This window comes from Pezoporus wallicus, unplaced genomic scaffold (assembly GCF_028554395.1).
Source record: "Pezoporus wallicus isolate ANWC-B61680 ecotype Strahan unplaced genomic scaffold, APGP_CSIRO_Pwel_v1 contig_3267, whole genome shotgun sequence".
In the NCBI taxonomy this organism is placed as follows: domain Eukaryota; kingdom Metazoa; phylum Chordata; class Aves; order Psittaciformes; family Psittacidae; genus Pezoporus; species Pezoporus wallicus.
The window spans coordinates 767010-788148 of record NW_026642849.1 but is presented as its reverse complement, the minus strand read 5'-3'; the positions used below and the strand labels follow the sequence as shown (position 1 = coordinate 788148).

General features: G+C 43.0%; 1 protein-coding gene across 30 annotated transcripts in view; it reads right to left on the bottom strand.

The window, feature by feature from the left end:
• NRXN1 (neurexin 1) overlaps positions 1-21139 on the bottom strand; it is a 677900-nt gene that overhangs the window by 36049 nt on the left and 620712 nt on the right. For 2 of the 30 annotated variants that reach the window (XM_057432429.1, XM_057432430.1), the window contains exon 1: positions 15519-15635. The exons of the other annotated variants lie outside the window; for them this stretch is intronic. In XM_057432429.1, the coding sequence (XP_057288412.1) occupies positions 15519-15551 (33 nt within the window). In that variant the 5' untranslated portion in view covers positions 15552-15635. Of the gene's footprint in view, positions 1-15518; positions 15636-21139 lie in introns of those variants that run through there. 30 annotated transcript variants of the gene reach the window in all.

The window sequence follows — 21139 nt, the reverse complement described above, 5'->3', positions numbered from 1 at the left end:
CTTCTGAAAAGGTGATTATAATCCCCAAATGCTGACTTGGAAACGGCAGACTTCTTGCAACAACACATGCAATTACAGCAAGCCCTTGTAGAATTTATTCTCCGTTAAACATGTAGGGTAAGTATCAATAAAGATCGGTTGTCTTCTTTTCCTTTACTACCAATCTGACCTTGTTGTTAATAAAAGTAAGAAATAGCCTTTTTCATCAATGTAGGAACACATGTAGATTGATATTTATCACCACAGAGTCTGCTTAGAGCCCTTCTAGCTTGCTTTGAAGGATCACAAATTATTCACAACACAGCGGGGTTTCTTCAGTGATCACATCTGATGCATTTTAGACAACATCTCTGTTTTTGTATCTAGTATCAAACCCTATAAACCACATCATTTTATGAGGAACCTGAAATTGGATTCCTCTGAAACAGAACATTTCCTTCCTTGACTGTCTGCAGCACTTTATAAAACATTTATTGATAGGATGCCTAAAAATACACATAGGCCAGCACAGCTTTAAGATGGATAACTGTGGCAGCCAAAGACTAGATTTTACACCACAGGGTTCTCATTAGGCATAGCTGCCTGGAAATCACACATCTTCTGACATAGCATTATAAATATTTTCATTTATAATGAATAATTCAGCTCACTGAACAGACAAAATCATGTAATTTTTACTTCTTCAAGGATCCCCAGCAAAAGCTGTGCCCCCAAAACATACAGAGGGCCCAGGTGAACAATTCTGTGTCTTTCTGCCCATTTCTTTTTATTTGAAAACAAAATTTAATTATTCCTTTTGTGACACACATCAGCTTTGGGGCCCCCAACTCAAGAGGGATGTGGACCTGCTCAAGTAAGTCTAGAGGAAGCCATGGAGATGCTGCGAGGGCAGAAGCACCTCTGCTATGTAGACAGGCTGAGAGAGCTGGGCTTGTTCAGCCTGGAGAAGAGAAGGCTCCAGGGAGATCTTAGAGCAGCTCCACTGGCTAAAGGGGCTGACAAGAAATCTGGAGAGGTACTTCTGACAAGAGCCTGTAGGGACGGGACAAGGGAGAACAACTTTAAACTGACAGAAGGGAGATTCAGATGGGATATTAGGAAGTTCTTCCCTGTGAGGGTGGTGAGGCCCTGGCACAGGGTGCCCAGAGAAGCTGTAGCTGCTTCATCTCTGGCAGTGTTAAGGCCAGGTTGGATGGAGCTTGGAGCAACCTCGTCTAGTGGAAGGTGTCCCTGCCCATGGCAGGGGGTTGGAACTGGATGAGCTTTAAGGTTCCTTCCAACCCAAACCAGTCTGGGATTCTATACTGTTGGTCCAGCTTCAGCATGAAACGCAGGGATGCCGCCTTTGGCCAGGCATTTCCTGGTGCGACTTCATGTGATGCTGAAAACTCCTGACCGATAAAACCTTCTGGGCTTGGCTGCCTGCATATGTATGAGCTGGGACTCCTCTCCTTAATGCAAATGGAAAAGGCTGCCTTCCTTCCTGGCTAATTAAGGCAGTGACAAACATGTTCGCACAGCACTGAGATGCACGACTTCCCCAGGGAAACGTGGTACAGGGTTTTGCACCAGCAACAGGGACAGGCAGAGACACAGACATGCACAGCCGCTGTCCCAGCCCACAGATACATTTCCAGTGAAGCACCAGGAAGACACTCACTGCTTCCATGCGTTTTGGTCCAGCTGGCTTCCCCAGGTGAAAAGCTGGCACGTGGACACCAGAATGAGAGGAGAGGGCACTGTCAGTGACACTCCCTCTTTGTTGCCTTTGCTTGCAAACCTCCTCTGTTATTTATTAAAGTTACAAAACATTTACCTTTCTGTTATTGTGTAAAGCTGTATTATTAGCTTGTTACACGTTACGGTAAACCGAGAGACAAACCTTCAGATAACTCAGATACAGCAACCATTACTGGTTGCTACTTGGGAGATTACTTTTCATTTCTTCAAACACTTAGAGCTACTAAATATTTAAAATACATTCAACACAGAGATTTAGAAAAGACTGAAAGACAAAACACCTAGCTCAGTCTTCATTCATTCAGCTTCTAAGCAAGGACATCTGGTTTTAGCCCTTCTCTAGGAAACTCTTTGAGCAATGTGGCCCTGTCTGTGGTACGGGGCTGGAACTAGATAATATTTAAGGTTCTTTCCAACCTAAACCAGCCTGTGACTCTATGATTGTCCCTTATTTCTTTAAAAAGATACTTAATTCCCTCCTGACGTAGGGATCAGCTCCCAGTACTCAGGTTTCTCACTCCCAGTGGGGTTCATATGAAACACACCACAGTACCAGCTGTATGACTGCAGCAGGCTGAGTCTGGCTGTACAGTTATTCAGGCTGTACTGTCCATTCCAGGAAACACACTCTCTGTGTTAAAGACGCACCTTAACATCACACAGCACACCCAACCCAAGCAAGTCTGCAATTAATTTCATATATTTTATCCACAAGCACATCTGTTGCAGCGTATTTCACCATATTCAAGGGACTAGATAAAAGCCCACTATCTGCTGTCTGTAGGTGTAAACCGCATCCATGTCATACTCATACTCCTGAGAATTTCTGCTTAATGAGTATAGCGATCTTAATTGAGATTTCATGTTTGCTTTACCTGGTTAAGCACAGAGCAAACACCAGAGAAATTACGGTGACACAAAAAGAATGAAAATTGCCCAACAGCTAATTAACAGTGGTTGAAACTTGCTCAGTTCAAACAATAACCTGCCCAAGCAATGGGTGTTTTCCAGCACAGCAAATGCTTCACCTCTCGGGTAAACCTCTGAACTTGCTGTGATGCTTCAGGCACCTGAACCACTAATTGAAAAAGAATAATTTAAAAGAAAGCATCATCTTACCCTGCAAAAGAGGAAAATGACTAAATACATAAATCTTCTCTTGTACACAGTGAACTAGAAAATGGGCAGACTGAGCACATGTGTGTTTGTGGGAGATTCTGTGTTTAATCCATGCATTTCATAATGTTTAGAAGGATACAATCACCATTTCATGGCTGCTTTCACATGGGTCACTGCTGTGTGGCTCAGAACTGCATTAAAGCATCAGCTCAAAGACTGGTGAATCTTTCCATATGGTTGTATTCAGCTTCAGATAGGGCCCCAACTTCAAAGTCTGCACTGCCTTTCCCACATCAAGAAGGATACAGTTATGGAGATGCCACGCACTGCATGCAATGGTTTTAACCTTGCCACTTTTGCTTGCATTTAGAAGCACTAGAGATTTAGTAAACTCATTATTTTTGCCCCAAGTCCAAACATTTAGATGAAGCCCTCTCCCACTTACACAGCCTTATGTTTTGCAATATTAAATCACTTGCTTTGTTTTACATATGGCAATCAACCATGACCTCCAAGAGCCTTTATTAGGCTTAATGTTTAGTCCCACCCCTGCTCTAATGATCGGGTAAGAATGCCATTTTAGCTTAGAGAAGCATGAGGTGCAGTGCTTAAGTGCAGTTGAGAGCTGAGACCTGTTTTGGGTATTACCCAAGAGAACAACAGTACTTTGCTACAGCAGTGGCAGTACAGCATTAAAGCATAGAAATATGCAAGCAACAAATAGATTCTAGATAAGAAAACTATCTGCAAAGTGGAAAGCCAGAATCTCAGAAATGCATGAATAAAACCTTCTTATCAGACATGGTATCTCATTTTCTCAAGCAATCAGAACCTCCTGTGAGGACCCATTCTATTTCTCATGGTGGTTGGTCTACTTTGCTCATTCCTGGTTTTCAGTTACTGGGGATAATAAGAATATTGATTAATGACTGATTTTAATGTCATGTAACACTGACAACATACATATAATGCTGTAATTATATAAGCAACTGTCTCTATAATCACTCCTTAATGAATCACTATCTATCAATCTGGACTTTGGTTTTAAAAGTACAACCTTCAACCATCAAAATCTAACTGGATTTTCATTAAAATATTACAGGATTTAAGCAAATAAGCTACAGAACCATGCCTTGCAAGAAATCAATATTTCATGCCATAATTTATATTGTGGAGAGCCAAAGTAGGAAGAAATTTATTGTAAAACAGGAACTTGCATTTTGCTGTTACTGTCTTCTTTTCCTCTCTCACAGAAATCCAGTGAAGCTTCAGAAGTGCCAACACCTATATCCATACCTGTTAGGGGCTAAGCTAAGGGCACTGAAGAGATTATGTATGTCAACCATGACAAAAAGGAAGGGCCATGTTTGACCTATACCACTTCTGCTGTTCATCCCAGGACAGATATTAAAGCAGAAGGCAATTTAAAAAAGAAAGGAGATGAAGGAATATTTTGTATTACCACGTAAAACACACAGATGTTCCCAAAGGCAAGAAGCACTTTAATCAACTCCTTGAAAGACAAAAGAGGTTTCAACATTGTGCTTCGACTCCTGCATCCAATCCTGCTTTTTGTAATGAGTGCAATTTCCCCTCTAACAGCAGCATCTAATTTCTCATTTTCATTAAAGGTTCAACATCTTTAAATGAAAGACAATTAAAATAATTTCAAAATGAAACAGCAAAAAGCCAGAAGTGCTTTACAAGCAAACCCTTCCCCTAATTGCTCTTTAGATTCATCTCCCACTTCTGCTCCCCTCCCGTAATGTCAACTGGATTTAAGGAGAAGTTTTCAGAAGCAAGGAAGAATTCCTCTGGTGTAATACCACTAAGTGAGTCTTTAGGTCTTACTAAGCACTAATCCCACTGCTGCCAAAGGGAATTTTGCTCGGATAAAGACTGACAGATCTATCAGCCTCCGTGTCCTCAACAGGTTCTACAGAAATTCAGATCATTAAGAGAGGAGCTCCTGGATTAGGATTATTTGGTCACTTGCTCCACTATTAAATAAATGGACTGTTGCTAACAGGCCACTTTGGTAGAAAATATAGTTATTCTGATAATGACATGGTTCATGTACAGAAGTCTTTCTCAGCTAATGGGTGTCTTCCTTAGGATGACTGTTAAAGACCTATGTCATGAGACGTTGTCAGGCTCAAGACTTTGTCAGCATTTTGAAATACAGAAATGCAGAACCAGAACATATCACTTTTGTTACATACTCCCCCCCCCCCCCCCATATTTTACTCTCATTATAATAGACACAAAATGGTGATGACTTTTAAAAAACACCAATGCTGAAGAAGATGTCAGTGACTTGAAAATTGCTGGTGTCAGAAAAGAAGCATCTGAAAAATGGCTAATAAAAAGAATTGAGCTTCTGCTCTGTCAGCAGTGCAAGTCCTCATTATGGTATATGACTACATTTATGCTTATGCTTTGTTCTGGTCTTGCTGTATTAAGACAATGCCTACTGAAATGATAGAAAAACAAAATAGAAGAAAGTGTTCGCTGTTCAGCATTTCTAAACAACTAATTCCAAGAGCCAAGTGAGCACTGCTGGGCACTTTTTCCTGCCTGAAACCCTCTAATATATATCTACTGCTAGAAAGATCATCTAAAACTGTAATGCTAAGGGAGAACTTGGAAACAGATTGGACTTTAGAACCCAGAAATTTCTGTTCAGTCTTTCGTCCTCATCTTAGGTAACTATGAGTAAGTTTCTGTGTGGGTGAATGAACCACCATGAGTTTTCATTTAAAATCTGTCCCTTGAGCTAGATTCCCCTGCCTTCAGTCCTCTGTCTCTCTCAATTGAACTGGAATTTTGTTAGCTGGAAAAGGCTACGACATTTCTCCTCTCCCAGTGATGGGTGGAGACTCTTCCCATATATTGGGAGTTTAACACCCAATCCTGCTGCTGTTATAGCATGGAGGCAAATGCCAGAACATGTGCACACTCCCACTCCTCTTTCCGGCAGCTCTTTTTTTAGTGGCATCGTGCCCAACCATCTTATCAACACACACCTCAAGATTCTCCCCCAGGTTCTCACAGATGGATAGTTTCCATAGGTGGTCCCAACCATCAATCTGCAAGTGACAGCCTGCAGCAAAACTGGCCTGGACCTCATTATCATCATTAGAATCAGAGAATCACAGAATGGTTTGGGTTGGAAGGGACTTTTAAGCACATCCAGTTCCAACACTCTGCCATGGGCAGGGACACCTTCCACTAGACCAGGTTGCTCCAAGCCCCATCCAACCTGGCCTTGAACACTGCCAGGGATGGGGCAGCCACAGCTCCTCTGGCCACCCTGTGCCAGTGCCTCACCACCCTCACAGGGAAGAATTTCTTCCTTGTAGCCAACCTAAATCTCCCCTGTTTAAGTCTGAACCCATCACCCCTTGTGCTGTCACTACAGTCCGTGATGACGATTCCCCCTCCAGTATCCTTCAGATACTGGATATCATTCTTTTCTAGCTTTCTCTTTTTCTTTTTAGGTAGCATTTTAATGCTCTTTAATCATAGACTGAGCTTTTGCAGCAATTCCAACTCACTATCCTCTCTTAAATAAAAAAAACCCATCCCAGTTCCTGTAGCGATAAGCTTTTCAGCCCTTTTTCTTTCTCCCAAGAAGCTTTATGCTGAAAAGGCTGTAAGATGTTTCTCAGTTATATGCGTTCCAGTCTACCTTGCACCCTTTCCTTTGCAATGTTACTTCTGACATGGGAAATGGACATTATGACATGCAGGGCTTCAACTGTTTAGCTGCACCTTCCAAGTTCTACCACGTAATTTTCACAGTTAATATTAACAGCTCCTAATGACTACACCAGGTGAGCAAACTGGAAGGGATATCTATTTCATTAAACCTGGCAAAAAACCTGGCTAAAACCTGACTTCATTTTAAAATCCCCAAGCTCTCTCCCCAAAAGCTTTATGTTTATTGATGCATCTCAGAAACCACTGGCTCCTGTAAGAAATGTTATAACTTTTAACATTTTATTTAATCACCATACAATCCCAGACTGGTTTGGGTTGGAAGGGACTTTTAAGCTCACACAGTTCCAACCCCCTGCCATGGGGTACCTTCCACTAGACCAGGTTGCTCCAAGCTCCATCCAACCTGGCCTTGGACACTGTCAGGGATGGGGCAGCCACAGCTTCTCTGGGCAACCTGTGCCAGGGCCTCAGCACCCCCACAGGGAAGAACTTCCTCCTAATGTCTAATATAAATCAGTTTAAAGCCCTGTCAGGTTAAAGCCATTCACCCTTGTCCTGCCCCTACAGGCCCTTGTCAAAAGCCCCTCTCCAGGTTTCTTGTCAGTCCCTTTAGGCACTGGAAGCTGCTCTAAGGTCTCCCCAGAGCCTTCTCCAGACTGAACACACCCAGCTCTCTTAGCCTGGTGCTCCAGCCCTCTGATCATCTTTGCAGTCTCCTCTCTCTTCTACCACCTCCAATGCATTAATCGGTATTCACTACAGTGTGTTACAGACTGTTCTTGAGGACAGTATCAACTGAGAAGTTCAGGGTAGCATGTCTGCCTGAAATCAGATTACCCCAATACAATCTTTTCCTCTTGTATCAGGGCTGAGCACTGCTAATGATCATTCTTAAGCTGTCCTCCACAGCTGAATCACTGCAGAAAAAATGGGAGATTACATATCAAATGCTTTTGCAACTCTGCCCATGTATGAAAACACACACACATACTCAGCGCACAAAGGGTCTTGTTTTGAACAAGAAGCTGCCAATTACTGTCCCCACAAGGCTAATTTATAAGCTCTGACTTCCACAGCTGTAGCCCACAGCTGCATGCAAGGTTCAAAGTACCTGCTGAAGAACGAATCCTTTCAGAGGCTCTTCACTTTCTTATTCTGAACAAACCTTCATCAGTTTTCCAAGCATAAGAGCATACTGGTGTGTGATCTTGGGAAGGCTGCCTTCCTCACGGGCATAGCATGCAAAGGCAGGACTGAAAGGCACCAGGCTTGCAAGATCCCGATGACAGACGGATGGTTATATGGCACTGGCTACTTTGTTTTGAAAACATACTGGAGGTGGGCTCTTGCACTGAGATCCCTTTCCCTTTACACTGATATGGCTTTAATTGTAGAATCAATTAGGTTGGAAAAGCCCTTCAAGACCATCTAGTCCAACCGTTCCCACAGCACTGCCAAGGCCACCACTAAACCCTAGCGCTGAGGGCCTCTTCTACACAGTTTGTGAACCCTTCCAGGGATGGTGACTCCACCACTGCCCTGGGCAGCCTGTTCCAATGCCCGACTGCCCTTTCAGGGAAGAAATTGTCCCTAATCTACAGTCTAAACCTCCCCTGGTGCAGCTTGAGGCTGTTTCCTCATGTCCTATCCCTTGTTCCTTGGGAGAAGAGCCCAGCCACCTCCTGGCTCCATCCTCCTGTCAGGCAGTTATAGAGAGTGATAAGGTCCCCCTGAGCCTTCTCTTCTCCACCCTACCCCCCCCCCCCCCCCCCCCAGTTCCCTCCGATGTTCCTTATCACACTTGTGCTCCACACCATTCACCAGCTCCACTGCCCTCCTCTGGACCTGCTCCAGCACCTCAATATCTCTCTTCTTGTGAGGGGCCCAAAACTGAACACAGGATTTGTGGTGCAGCCTCACAGCGCCCCGTACAGGGGGACTGTTACTTCCCTTTAACTGGGATGACTGCATGTGAGCTACTGGCCCAGTGTGCAGTTCCAGAGGAGCAGGGACAGATGCAATGATGCTCAGCTGTTTCGTTTGGTTTTTTTTTTTTAGCCAGAAAGAAACAGACATAAGAAGCAAGTATTGCTCCCAGACGTTTCAGTGGGGTGCTGGTTCTGAAATCTGAGTATAACACTCAATCTTCCACTGTAAATGAGGTTCAAAAATAAAAAGAAGACTGCACTAACAAGAGCAGCAGAGACAGTTACAAGACTCTTATTTTGAGATTTTAATTGATATGACATTGATGGTAAGGAGAGTACCACTGTTTCCCCTGATATGACCTCTGCAGTTGTGAGATAAACAAAACTTCCTGACAAAGACTCTAATCTCAGCTCTTAAAATGCATCTGGTAGCCAGTCAGCCACCTGCTCTGTATAGACAATCTAACAAAATTAGAGATCCTTGGAATGAAGCCTGTGTTTTTCTCAGTTCAATATCCAGACCTGGCTGGCTCCTTCAGCCAGAGAGATCGTGCATTGCTGGAGGTTAGTGCTCAATTCTTGCTCGGATCCTCTAATTCAGTTAAACCCTAGAAATTATGTGCCATATTCATAAATGAATGAGGAACATGAAGTTCTCAGAAATAAGTGAGGGAGCAGAAGGTTCTACATTTAAACTAAAAATACAGGCATCATCCTCATCCTGCACTCACACACTGGTTTGTCAAGGAAGTGGGGCCTGAAAGAACAGGGCACACAACGCCAAGCCCTTGGCTAAGAGAGGTGCAGGCTCTAGTCAGGCTCTGAATAACACCACTTCCCACATTGTGAGAGAACATTGTTTAACCAACACTCCTCACAGCTTCATCTGCTGCTACTCTAGTTACAGCTAAGGCAGTATCTTCCCATTTTGCTCTCTATAGCTCATCAGTAGTACAGGCATATGTCATGCACTAATAGTCTGATAAAAAACTGAAGCCGTTTATAGTTCATTCAAGGGAATAGTGTTATCTTCTGTGGTCACCTTATTTAGTAATCTCAGATGGTTCTAATTAATCACAAATAAATGAGAATCTTCTCTTGGAACTGAAACAAATTACAGTTGAGGTAGGCTTTCCATGGGAATTACTCACTTCCCACTATATTTTTAGATCATTTATGCAGGTTACTTTCAGTTGCTTTATTTCCACATAAAACAATACCTGAGGTTGAAAAGCTGACTTTAATCCCTGAAGCTGTCTGCATACCAGGCTATCAAAAGAATAACACAAAGTCTACTAGAGCAGTCAAGTCAGTCCTGGAACAATGCAAGGCAGGAGCAAGGGTCACGGATGAGCTGCCAGAGCTCCTCACCCTGCAGTGGCTGCACACTGGAAGAATGCTCCCACTGTTGTAAAAGCTGCTCCTCTTTCCTGGTTCAGATAAACCACCTATATAGCAATAGGGAACAGGTATTACAGACAGGTACTACAGTTTGAATGCAAAAAAATTGTCTCAGACTTTTTCAGGACGAGGTCAACCATCTCAGCTGCCTATTTTAGACTGCCAGAAAACAAAGATCAGACAAAGTAACAGATACATTCATACGGGCTTAAAAGTTACTATTATTTCCTTTGTAACATCTGCTGCACAAAACCAGTGAGGTTTGAATGTCAGTCTGTATCCCTTCTGCCTCACACATCATCATCAGCAACTCTGAAGGAGTATTTTGCAAAGGTCGCCTTTGCAGCCTTCTCAAATGTCTCTGCTACCACTGAAGTTATTCCCTAGACATCCCCAGTAAAAAGGGGAATAGATGTTTTTTGCACAGGTAAAGCTGGGAAGAGAGGAGTTAGGATGGTAAGATGACAATTCTCAGCATAGCTTATGGAAGAATCATAGAATGGTTTGGGTTGGAAGGGGCCTTCAAGCTCATCCAGTCCCAATCCCCTGACACAGGCAGGGACACCTTCCACTAGACCAGGTTACTCCAAGCCCCATCCAATCTGGCCTTGAACACTGCCAGGGATGGGGCAGCCACAACTTCTCTGGAGTCTTACTTTGTTATGCCTCTAGGTAAAAATGGTGCAGTTGGCAATTTAGCGCTTGATACAGGCGTAAATAAACAAATTACATTGACTGCTGCAAGAGAAAGCAGAAACATCTTACTATCTGTTAAGAGAGAATAACTTCAATAAACAGAAAGGAGTAACAGAAAGGCTGTCCTGTAAAATCTCTTCCTAGCCAGAACTGAACAAGGCAGCCATAATCCAACACACACCAAGCGTGCCAGGAGGCTCCTGCAGAGATCTCCCACTGATCCAGACTGAGTTTAAACTGATTTAAAGGATACAAACTGTGTATCTCAGGGGTAAGCCTAAAGACAAATAAGGATGCAGTGCCCTAGCATTGTGCCCTTTATGCCTAGGATGAAAGGAGAGTTACTTCTGGCACTGATGCAATGTGTGCTGCAATCGGTCACCAATGCTCATGTAGGATATGGCAGACACAGTTCTCGGTGAGGGCCTGGGGCTGCTCAGGCTGTTCGGTGCAGATGGACATCCTCTATGAAATCACAAGCTACATTTTTAGCTTGGCTTTGCAAACCACTGTGAAGCTGGCATGGGCTGGGGGAAGTGAGCTTGCCCAGAATATGGCGCTTCACATTGACGTGAACCTCACAGAACATATCTGCATTTGGGAGTGGAGCTTACTGGAGGGGATTTTTTTAACTGTCCCACTGTGATTCTGGCTGAGAGGTCTCCCTCCTCCTCCTCACTGCCACCTCGCTGCTCTGAAACACGACAGAGGTTTGTTCTTTGTCAAACTCCACTGCACCCATTCCTCAGTTTCCCCATCTGAGGTGCATTCCTGCCATTTAATACAATACCAGTATTTATCTTTTTATACACTGGTGTTATGTGTAAAGTGAATTGGTGACTTTTCATTTGTTGTCATGGCACTGTTACTAAGTAATTGTAACATGAACGAGGAACTAAAAACTATGCTTTGCTCCTTACTGTGGGGGCTTTGTTGGCTGCTTGTTGTACAGTTGGCCAACACCCTTTCAGAAACCTGTTGACTGAGTCTTGCCCTCGGCCCCTGCTCTATCTCATTTTGATACAGTACTCAGATTGGAGGCATTACCTGAAGTTTCACCCAAAAGGGACTGCAAGATATGATCAGAAAAACAGTATTAGCCCTACTTAGTTGTGTGTGACTATATAGCTAGATCTAATTATGCATCCCACAGGGAAAAATAAATTACATTTCAGATGCAGACAAAGATAAAAAGAGAGGCAATGCAGAACAGCATAGCAAAATACTGCCATCATTCAAGCTACCCTACAAGAGCAACCCCTCATGCTTTTGTCAGACTCTCCCGGGACCTGCTACTTTGAGGAAGAACAGGACAGGCTACCACATGGCTTTACAATCCGTGTCAGGACAAGAACAGGACAAGCTACCACATGGCTTTTCAATCCATGTCAGAAATGTAAAATCAAAGGGACAACGATGGAGTCAGAAATCCAAAGTTACTACTGGCTGAAGGTGCAAAACAAGTGTAAAATGATTTTTGTGTCAGAAAAGGTGATTAGTTAAGTCACTGAAAAAAAACTTTGCTAGAGTAACGTGAAATAAAATAGAATGACTAAACATATTAATATACACAACTAAGAACAATTCTATAATATTTCAAGCTATTGAAAATGGTAACCAAAAGGTTATGAAAACCATTTACTCTTTATCACCAAGTTCCAACTGTTGAGCTTCTCCTTGGCTAAGACTCAATTTGATGTTTTCTTCAACTACGTATCTTGATGATTGTTTTATATACACTCAACCCAATTAAGCTGTGACACCACCTCCAACAGTGCGAATACGTAAAGAGCTCTAAGGAGGGGAAACAATTGCTCTAAGTAGTGGCAGTGGGTGACCCAAGGCAGAATGATGTCAGTAGAGTGAGAAATCCTTTTCTGATATGGAGCTGCTATAGTTTATGTGGCCATTGAAAAAAACACCATGATTTTCAGTAGCTGTGAAGGCAAAGAGGATAGATAAACAGGTAGTGGTCCAAGATCTCCTGGAGGGTATTTCCCTTTTGGACTGAAGCAGGTTAGGTTGTTCCCTCATCTGTGTCACCCAACTATCCTCATGACAGCATTTTTGTTCAATCACCTACCTGGCACAGAGCAAGCTCAGAAGAATGTGATTTTTACTTTAAAGCATCTTTCCTGTGCACTTCTGTTCTTTGGTACTCCATGTGGGTATCTTTCAGCAAAGGATGGCTGAAGCTCCTCTGCATTTCCTGCTCACAGTAAAGCCATGCTGACAACTCTTAACTTTTTATGTCATATCAAATACACAAGGTCAAAACAAAAATCCCCTCCCACTGTGACTGGGATTTCTTGCTAAATCAGCATTACTCAAAGACTTAAAGTCTTGTTGAGTTCTTAAACACTGTCCTTAGGCTGTTTGCCTCCTCTGAATTCCTGTTGAATACTGATTTTGGATTTAAAGGTCCAGCTGCCCACCTAATCAGGTTGCCCTGGTGTATACGAACTTTGACTAATTAATGGGTTATTTAAAATGTGCAGATACCTCAAGGACTAAAGAACATGAAGATCATGAACTTTTCTTCTCTTGCTTTATGCCACAATGCTTTAGATCAAAATACAGCTTTACAGAAAGACAGGCTTGCCCTTCAGGATACAACCACCAACCAGATTTTTGTGTGGATTTCTTTTTCAGACACATCTAAGGCAAATCTGACTATCCTTAGCTATAATCAATCTTAAAATACCATGAAAATGACTTGATATTAAACTTGAGACCACATGTTGGCTTTTGAGATATTCATAACTCCAGCAGACCTTATATTAAGCAAATGGAATTCATTTTGTAGACGGTAGCCGGATGCATCTCTCCACAGGTGAGCTACCATCTAGGCAGGTTTAATGGACAATTCCTCAGGCTGCCCTGGCAATTACTCCTGTGCTGACCTAGAAGGATCATTAATATTAGGGAGTTGAGATGCAATTCAATTTCCACTCTGGCTCAGCCCTAAGCTTCTTTAAGTAGATGCTGTCAGCTGTGTCAAATTATATATGATGCCTAGGTGATGTGGGAGACTATTAGGAACAGAGCTGGGAATGGCAAACTTAATTCACAAAGTTTTCAGCCTGAACTTGAACAGTGGCCTAAAATACCAATAGGCCAGAACCATTCAGCACAGGAAAACTCTACCAACCACCCAAAATAGTTTACTAGGGTGGGGGGAAAGGGGGTAAGACACTATGGGAAGAGCAAAACAAGGTATGGATTAGCCCAGAGCAGTAAGAGCTGCATATTAAGAGGTTTCGAATCATACAATGAAACAAATGGCTTAATGGCAGAACTCTAAGGAAGCCCAGCTAATGAACACAAACAGGATTAGACAGCATACCCAGCACGCCAAGGTTTGATCCTCACTCCTGGAACTGCAGTAAAAAGGATAGCCTGGATCCAGCTCAGCAGGCAACCCTTTCACAGTCATGACCCCCCCCCCCCCCCCCCCAGCCATCACTCCTCTCTACTCAGCAGTTCCAACCTGTAAACTGCGACAAACCCGAACAACTGTCTACCCTACTTTATTATCCTCTGAGTCATCTGAAAGACAACAACATATCAGAAAAGCTTTTTCCCCTTTTCTTTCTTCCTAATGAGGGGAAAATCAGAAAAATGAGACATTTATGTACCGATAAAAGGGTTTACAAGCCCCTTTACCCCTTTAGGCAACCCTCACCTTTGTCTTTGCTCACTATCGCAATACACCCCATGTCCCACCTGGTGCCAGCTCTAGTTTTGCCAGCAGAATTCCCATGGTGCACGCAGGCACCAGAGTGCATGCACCATGCGGCATTTTAACTCTTCTCGGGGATGAATAAGGAGCTAGGAAAGATCATGCACTTCCCCAGAGGAGCTGAGTGCTCCCTCACAAACAACATACCACCTTTCTGCTTGTTTTCAGGTAACATGGCAAGCTTTGGAAGCGAAGCTCTTTTAAATCAGATGCCTTGGGGGTTTGGTATAAATAAGTAAATAAATTGATAGATGAACAGATAGATAAAGAGAACCCCCCCTCCCCTTGCTCTTCACTCTTAGAAACAAGCAAATAAACCATTGATCTTTAAAAAAAGAGACACTTTCGTTGTCATAAACATGCATCAATTTACCGTCCACCCCCCAAGAGATTAGAATGAACTTCCTTAACAAATGAAACTACTTTGCATTATATATCATGAAATATTAGTCAATCAGATACAGTCATTCGCTGGTATGGAATTTTTTCTTATCAAAACATGCATGTAACTCACAGGAATTCCAGTTGTGCAAACGCTCACTGAAAGAAGATCAAATCAACACAAATACACACATAACGTACGCACACACATACACGCAGAGCCAGAGCCAAAATGAGAAGCATGCATGGTCAGGGTTTAAGCATCATTTAAGCCAAAATAATTGCTAGATTAGTAAAAAGAAAGCAGCCTGGCAACTATTTGAAGCAGGTTTTATTCATGCTTTTATTTGATCCTGCATAATTTTCCTTTCCTTTATACTCATTTGGAGCCAACATGCTAAAAAATAAACCCTAGCTCTATTGTTTTAAAAAAAAGCAGAAGAGAAAAAGCAGAAGCATCCATGCTCTGGGTACTGAAGCTGTATTATCTTGGAGCAGAGAAGAAAAAAAAAATAATTCAATTTCAAAGCTTTTTCTGAATTTAAAACAGGTATCGTGCACACATTTGATCTTAGCATTAATGACATGCAATCTCCAAGGAGATCTATTTTAATTCAAATAATAATAATAAAATTCAATTTCAGTAATCAGTGCAAATGCCTTTTTGCTTTTTTTCTTATTTTTTTTTTTTCCTTTCTCCTCCTCGCTGCCAGCCTAATGGCATCTTAAACCCTGCATGCTGCGGTGCCTCGCCTGTGCTCTGCATCGGCTGTGAGAGAAGCAGCTACCTGCGAGTTTTCACAGTGCCATCTCATATCCATGTCTGCCTGGCTACCCTGCGTGCTTACGGCTTTGCTTTTGGGGTTGGGTTGGGTTGGTATTTTTTTTCCCCTCCCCCCCCCCCCCTCCCCCCCGCCCCCCTCAATTCCTAATGGAAATCCCAGGAAATTCAGTCCATCCTCTGAAATCAATAGTGGTGGCAGCCGCGCTCCCGGCGAGGCGGCGACGATCCGCCACCTGCGCACCCGCGTCCCCCCCGCCCCGGCCCCGCACACCGCACCGCACCGCACCGCACCGCCGGAGGACGCGGCGACGGCCGCCGCGATGCGGAACGGAGCGGTGCGGGCTCCGCCCCGCCGCGGTGGAGAAGGAGGGAAGGAGAGAAGGGGGGGAGGGAGCTGGCGCAGGGGCTGGCGATGGGTGTGGGGGGGACGGAGACGCTTTTCTCTCTCCTCTTTCCACTGGGCTGGCTGCGGGAAGGCGGGGGGTGTGGTGTGTGTGACGGTGCTGCGCTTCAACGGCGTCTCCCAAAATATTCACGGTTGCTTTAAACTCCCTTCAAGTCTCTATTTTGAAGATGCACAGAACGCCCAGGCTGGTGTTAGGTACAGGCATGACTGTTACCAGAGGGTTACAGCTTCTCCTGCCATACAATTTCTCACCACCATTGCAGGGTGGGTGGACTAGATGACCTCTGAAGGTCCCTTCCAACACAAACTATTCTATGATTCTGTGATGTGAAGACACTGGAAACACTGTGGGCTTAGCACGGCAAAGCAGTTCAAAATGCACCTGATCTTAAGGTCCTTCCCAACCCTAACTATTCTATGATTCTATGACTTTACACTTAAGTACTCAGGAGGGTTACATTTCAGTAAATTCCAGAGTGCTTTTTTGACTCCAGTCCAAATATATGAAAAACAACACTAAATGCAAGAAACAGCTATGAACCTGAACTTGAGTACACACTCCTAAGCTGTACATGAAAGGTTTGCTGAATATGTGTATATTTTGCCAAATACATACAACTTCCTGCTTAAAACACTGCACTGAGGGATAGGAAATGTATATAGCATAGTATAGCAAAATAGTAGTACATCATGTATTTCATAGCCTGGGCCATTGCGCTAAATATCACAAATAGATGTAGTTTCTAAAATGCAAAAGCATTTTAAATTGCCTGAAAAGCCTACACCAAAAAAAGAGATAAAATCCAACATACACCTCCGAGAACAGAATAAGCAAAACTTGAGATTTGATTTAAATCTAAATATGCTAGATATTTCATTAACTAGACAAGAACAGTACAGACATATCATCATTAAAATCCTCGCTGCTGCACAGAACAGGCAGTTAAAATTATTGTCATTTATCTAGGAAAATAGCTACCCAAGAGCAAAAAAGCTCCACAATTTGTTTTGTATCTGTAACTTGTTTTTTTTCAGATAACATTTTATCAACAAAAATTACACCTACAATTCAGGGGGAGGTGGAAGCCTCAAGTTCTTACTCTTCAACCTAAGAGCAGGCTCAAATTAAGCTGTTTGAGATGAAAGTAAGACTTCTGCTACGTTACCCATCACTTCTGATGCTCTTCGTGAACGTGCAAGTTATGTGAGATTTAAATATAAGGATTAAATTCGCATTTCAGCTTGAGTCACAGCTCTCTTGGGCTCAGGTGGGCTCTGCTGATAACTGGTCACCTGCAAACCCCTTGGAAAACGTACTTAAGAACTCTGAGGTGTATGTGGATTTGCAGGCCACAGTGAGTTTTAATTTCCTAATTACTCAGATACAAATTCATTCTTGTCCAGGGAGATGTGGTGTTAAGGAAGTAGCCTTTCTCTTTTTGCAGGACAACCAGGATAGAATTTGGGCTGTGTTCAACGTGACATCGTCACCTTCCCCCTTGATACTTCTGCAAGGCTCCACTCTGCTAAACTACTAAACTCTGGGAAATAAACGTCAGCATCAACACTTTTTGTTATCCCTGTAACACTCGCTGTACTCTGCACCTGTGACAGAATTACCCTCTTCGAGCAGGAAGTCTGCAATCTCCTTCCCAGAGGTCTGAACTTTCTCATCACTGTCAGCCAAACTGTGCCCCATCAGGCCAACTTGCGGATACCTCTGTTCCCATGGATCGCTGGAAAACAAGCTCGACGTTGATGAAAATCTTTAAGAGAGCTGCCTTCCCTGCTCAAAAGGTCAAAATCCTCCTCCTTCTTTAAGCAAATGGAAGTAGACAAGCTGTCAAGGGAAAAAATTACCCTCTCAAGAAGCCATAATTTAGATCAATCTTTCCTGTTTGGAACTAACAGCTGCCATTAGACTTTAGTCCCAAAGCATGTACTGCCAAGAAACAGGTGGAATGTGCTCTTTTTGCTGGGCACACATGTATTTTCACTGTCCTCTTCCTATTACCATTTTACTTACTATCCCCTACTTTTTTACTGGTCTTTCCCTATCCCTCTACACCTGGCTGATCAACACAGTCATAATAATACACAGGGAAAACTAGAGGACATGCAGCTATTTGGGTAATTACATAGGACATATTCTGTCTCAATTGTTTCCATAAACTACATTTCTTACCCTTGCAAATATTAGCACACTGTCTTATTGCTCACACCTACCTGGCTTAGTCATAAGTACTCATTATTTTCTCTAAGGGGGAGGGGACAAATTAAATGAGAAGATACACAGATGCAGATTTAGGAAGGGGGAAGCAGTCAGCTACTTGCACTGAAATCTTCCAAGGATGATTAAAATTAAATCACTGCAATTCTTAGGATTATTGAAATGGCAAAATCAAACACTGGTGGAAGCATGTTTGAAGCTGAACACCTATAAGAATAAAGAGGAAGAAATTTTGCTCCTAGTCTGATCCTATCTACAATAGCACATACAAAAAAAACGAGTGTATGGTACCCTTCAGTGGGTAAAAAACCAAAATCAAAGATCAGATGAGACAAATGCAGAGCAGCATTCTGAAATTGTGGAGATACAATGCCCACACTTTGCTAATTAAAATTAATCCAGAATGACAACACCTAATTATTCACATGGATCTATTTCGCCCCTATAGCTACACAAATACACTACCAGTTGTAACATTCAGGAAGTATTCACCCTCGCTCTCCTGCGCTGGCTAGGAGAAGAGCCTTTGCCCCCTGTTTCCATGTAGGAAATATTAAGGCTGCCTTAACTTGTTCCTGACTGTCCACTGTCTGTGTAAAGACATCACCTGCCTTGGTTTCTGCACCAACTGCACCTCTGTATAGGTCACAGACATATAGCCCCTCCTTCTTCTTACTGTAGGGGGGCAAAGGGAGCACAGGACAATGATGGAACAAATCTCTTTGATATGTTGTTTCAAACCAACATCCAGGGATTTTAAGGTGCTATTCTTGTTTCAGTGGATGTCAGTTCAGGCCCTGGGAGAAATGAGGACACAAAGCCGCTTTTACTCTGTGCTCTTCAGCATGGCAGAGATCACGTTTTCTTCCCCCAAATAAGAAGGCGGCAAATAAAGAAAAAAGAAGTCTTTGTGTTCGTTCCTCCTGGGTTCATAACGCACATCTGTGTGCGCACAAGTAAATAAACTAGGAACAACTGCAGATGAGGATATTCGGTAAACAATAAAGATATTTATACCACTTTGTATCTCAGTCGACATTTGATACTCAAATGTTTCAACATGATTGTGTATTTCACAGATTATCAGATTCAAAGCAATTCTCTCATCAGCTTTGGCAGGGTCAGGAAAGACTTTACACTCTTCTGTCAGCCTTCCCTATGGATAGCAGGGACAACTGCCTACAGCAAAATGCATACAAGATAATGTATACAGGAGATTTAATTAGACATTAGGAAGAAGTTCTTCCCTGTGAGGGTGCTGAGGCCCTGACACAGGGTACCCAGAGAAGCTGTGGCTGCCCCATCCCTGGCAGTGTTCAAGGCCAGGTTGGAGGGGGCTTGGAGCAACCTGGTCTAGCAGAAGATGTCCCTGCCCATGGCAGGGGGCTGGAACTGGATGAGTTTTAAGGTCTCTTCAAACCCAAACCATTCTGTTATTCTGTGATACCGTAAGACACAAACCTGTTGTACCAGATAGTTAGGGGAGCAGACAGAAAGGTGAAGTCTCAGCTTCCAGCATATTTTCCCCAGGTGTGACTTTGCCCTGCTCTATCAGAGCCATTTTTAGCAGCTGGGGAATTCTTGGTGCAATTTCAACGTTTATAAACCAGGTTAAATCTAAGACTAACAGAGCAGAAAGTGCAATATATTGGGTTTGATTGATCTGGATCTTTGGATTTCTGAAACCTGTTGGTTCAAAGAAGACAGCTATTAATATATTGTTTGTTCTACTTTAAAATCATACCTTTTCAGAGACACCCACATGGCTCAGAAATAGGTGTGCAAATGCATTAATTTTGGGGTTTGCTACATTTTGCAGAGTGGGAATATGAAAAGAAAAAAAGAGAATGTGAAACCTGCCTTCTAAATTAAAGGTTTTATATCCTAATAAATAATTTCTTTGGTTGTTAGTAAACGCTTCCATTATCCCCTAATGTGGAGATGCCCACAGAGACTGGGTGTCTACTGCTACCTCTTGAATCAGAAACCTGTTTTGACTGTTCTGTCAGGTAAACAGCAGAGCCTGGACTGTACATTTCTATGCTCTGCAGAACAATAAAGCAGCTACTGAATAACTGCACAGACACCCACAGAAGCACAGACAATGTAATGCTGGTTGCTCAGCCAGCACAGAAATTCTTCCCTGTGAGGGTGGTGAGGCCCTGGCACAGGGTGCCCAGAGAAGCTGTGGCTGCCCCATCCCTGGCAGTGTTCAAGGCCAGGCTGGATGGGGCTTGGAGCAACCTGGTTTAGTGGAATGTGTCCCTGCCCATGGCAGGGGGTTGGAAATGGATAAGCTTTAAGGTCCCTTCCAACCTAAACCATGCTGTGATGCTGCTGTGATAAGCTGACAAGGATGGAAACATGGAGAGAAACCTTCAAATGAAGAGGTAATTAATGGCTGCAGTTGTGTGCTCTAATTACAGGCCTAGAGGAAGAACACAAAACTAGTAAAGGAATTCACATTTAGCAGAGAATATCTTGCTCTGACATCAACCTTGGGGTGACAGGAGATGAGGAGGCTCATGTGCTGGTAAGACTGAACATATAGAAAGCACAGGGCTGCTCACCTGCCTCTCTCCTGGCAGCCAGGTTTAAAACGAAAGGGTTTTTACCATGGAGGAAAACCAGGCAAACTAGAAGAGGCCATGAAAACTACATTGCAGTCAAGTCGACCTACAAGCAAGATTAAAAGCAATGGGAACTGCTTCATTTCTGAGTGAGAAAATTACGTTTTCTAAAAGGGCACAACAACACAGGAAGCTGAGCCCTTGATACTTGGACAGTTCTAATGAAATGAAATGAAATGAAAAAATCTCCAACAAAAAGGAATTTGAATACTTCATGAGAATTACATGATTTTTTACACTTTAATTAAATTATTGCTCTGGCTTAGCTATTTTGCCATAAGCAAGAACTACTCAAAGTTGTTGGGGGGGGGGGGGGGGGGATTAGTTGTTTTTTGTTTGAAGTTCATAGCATTTTAAAA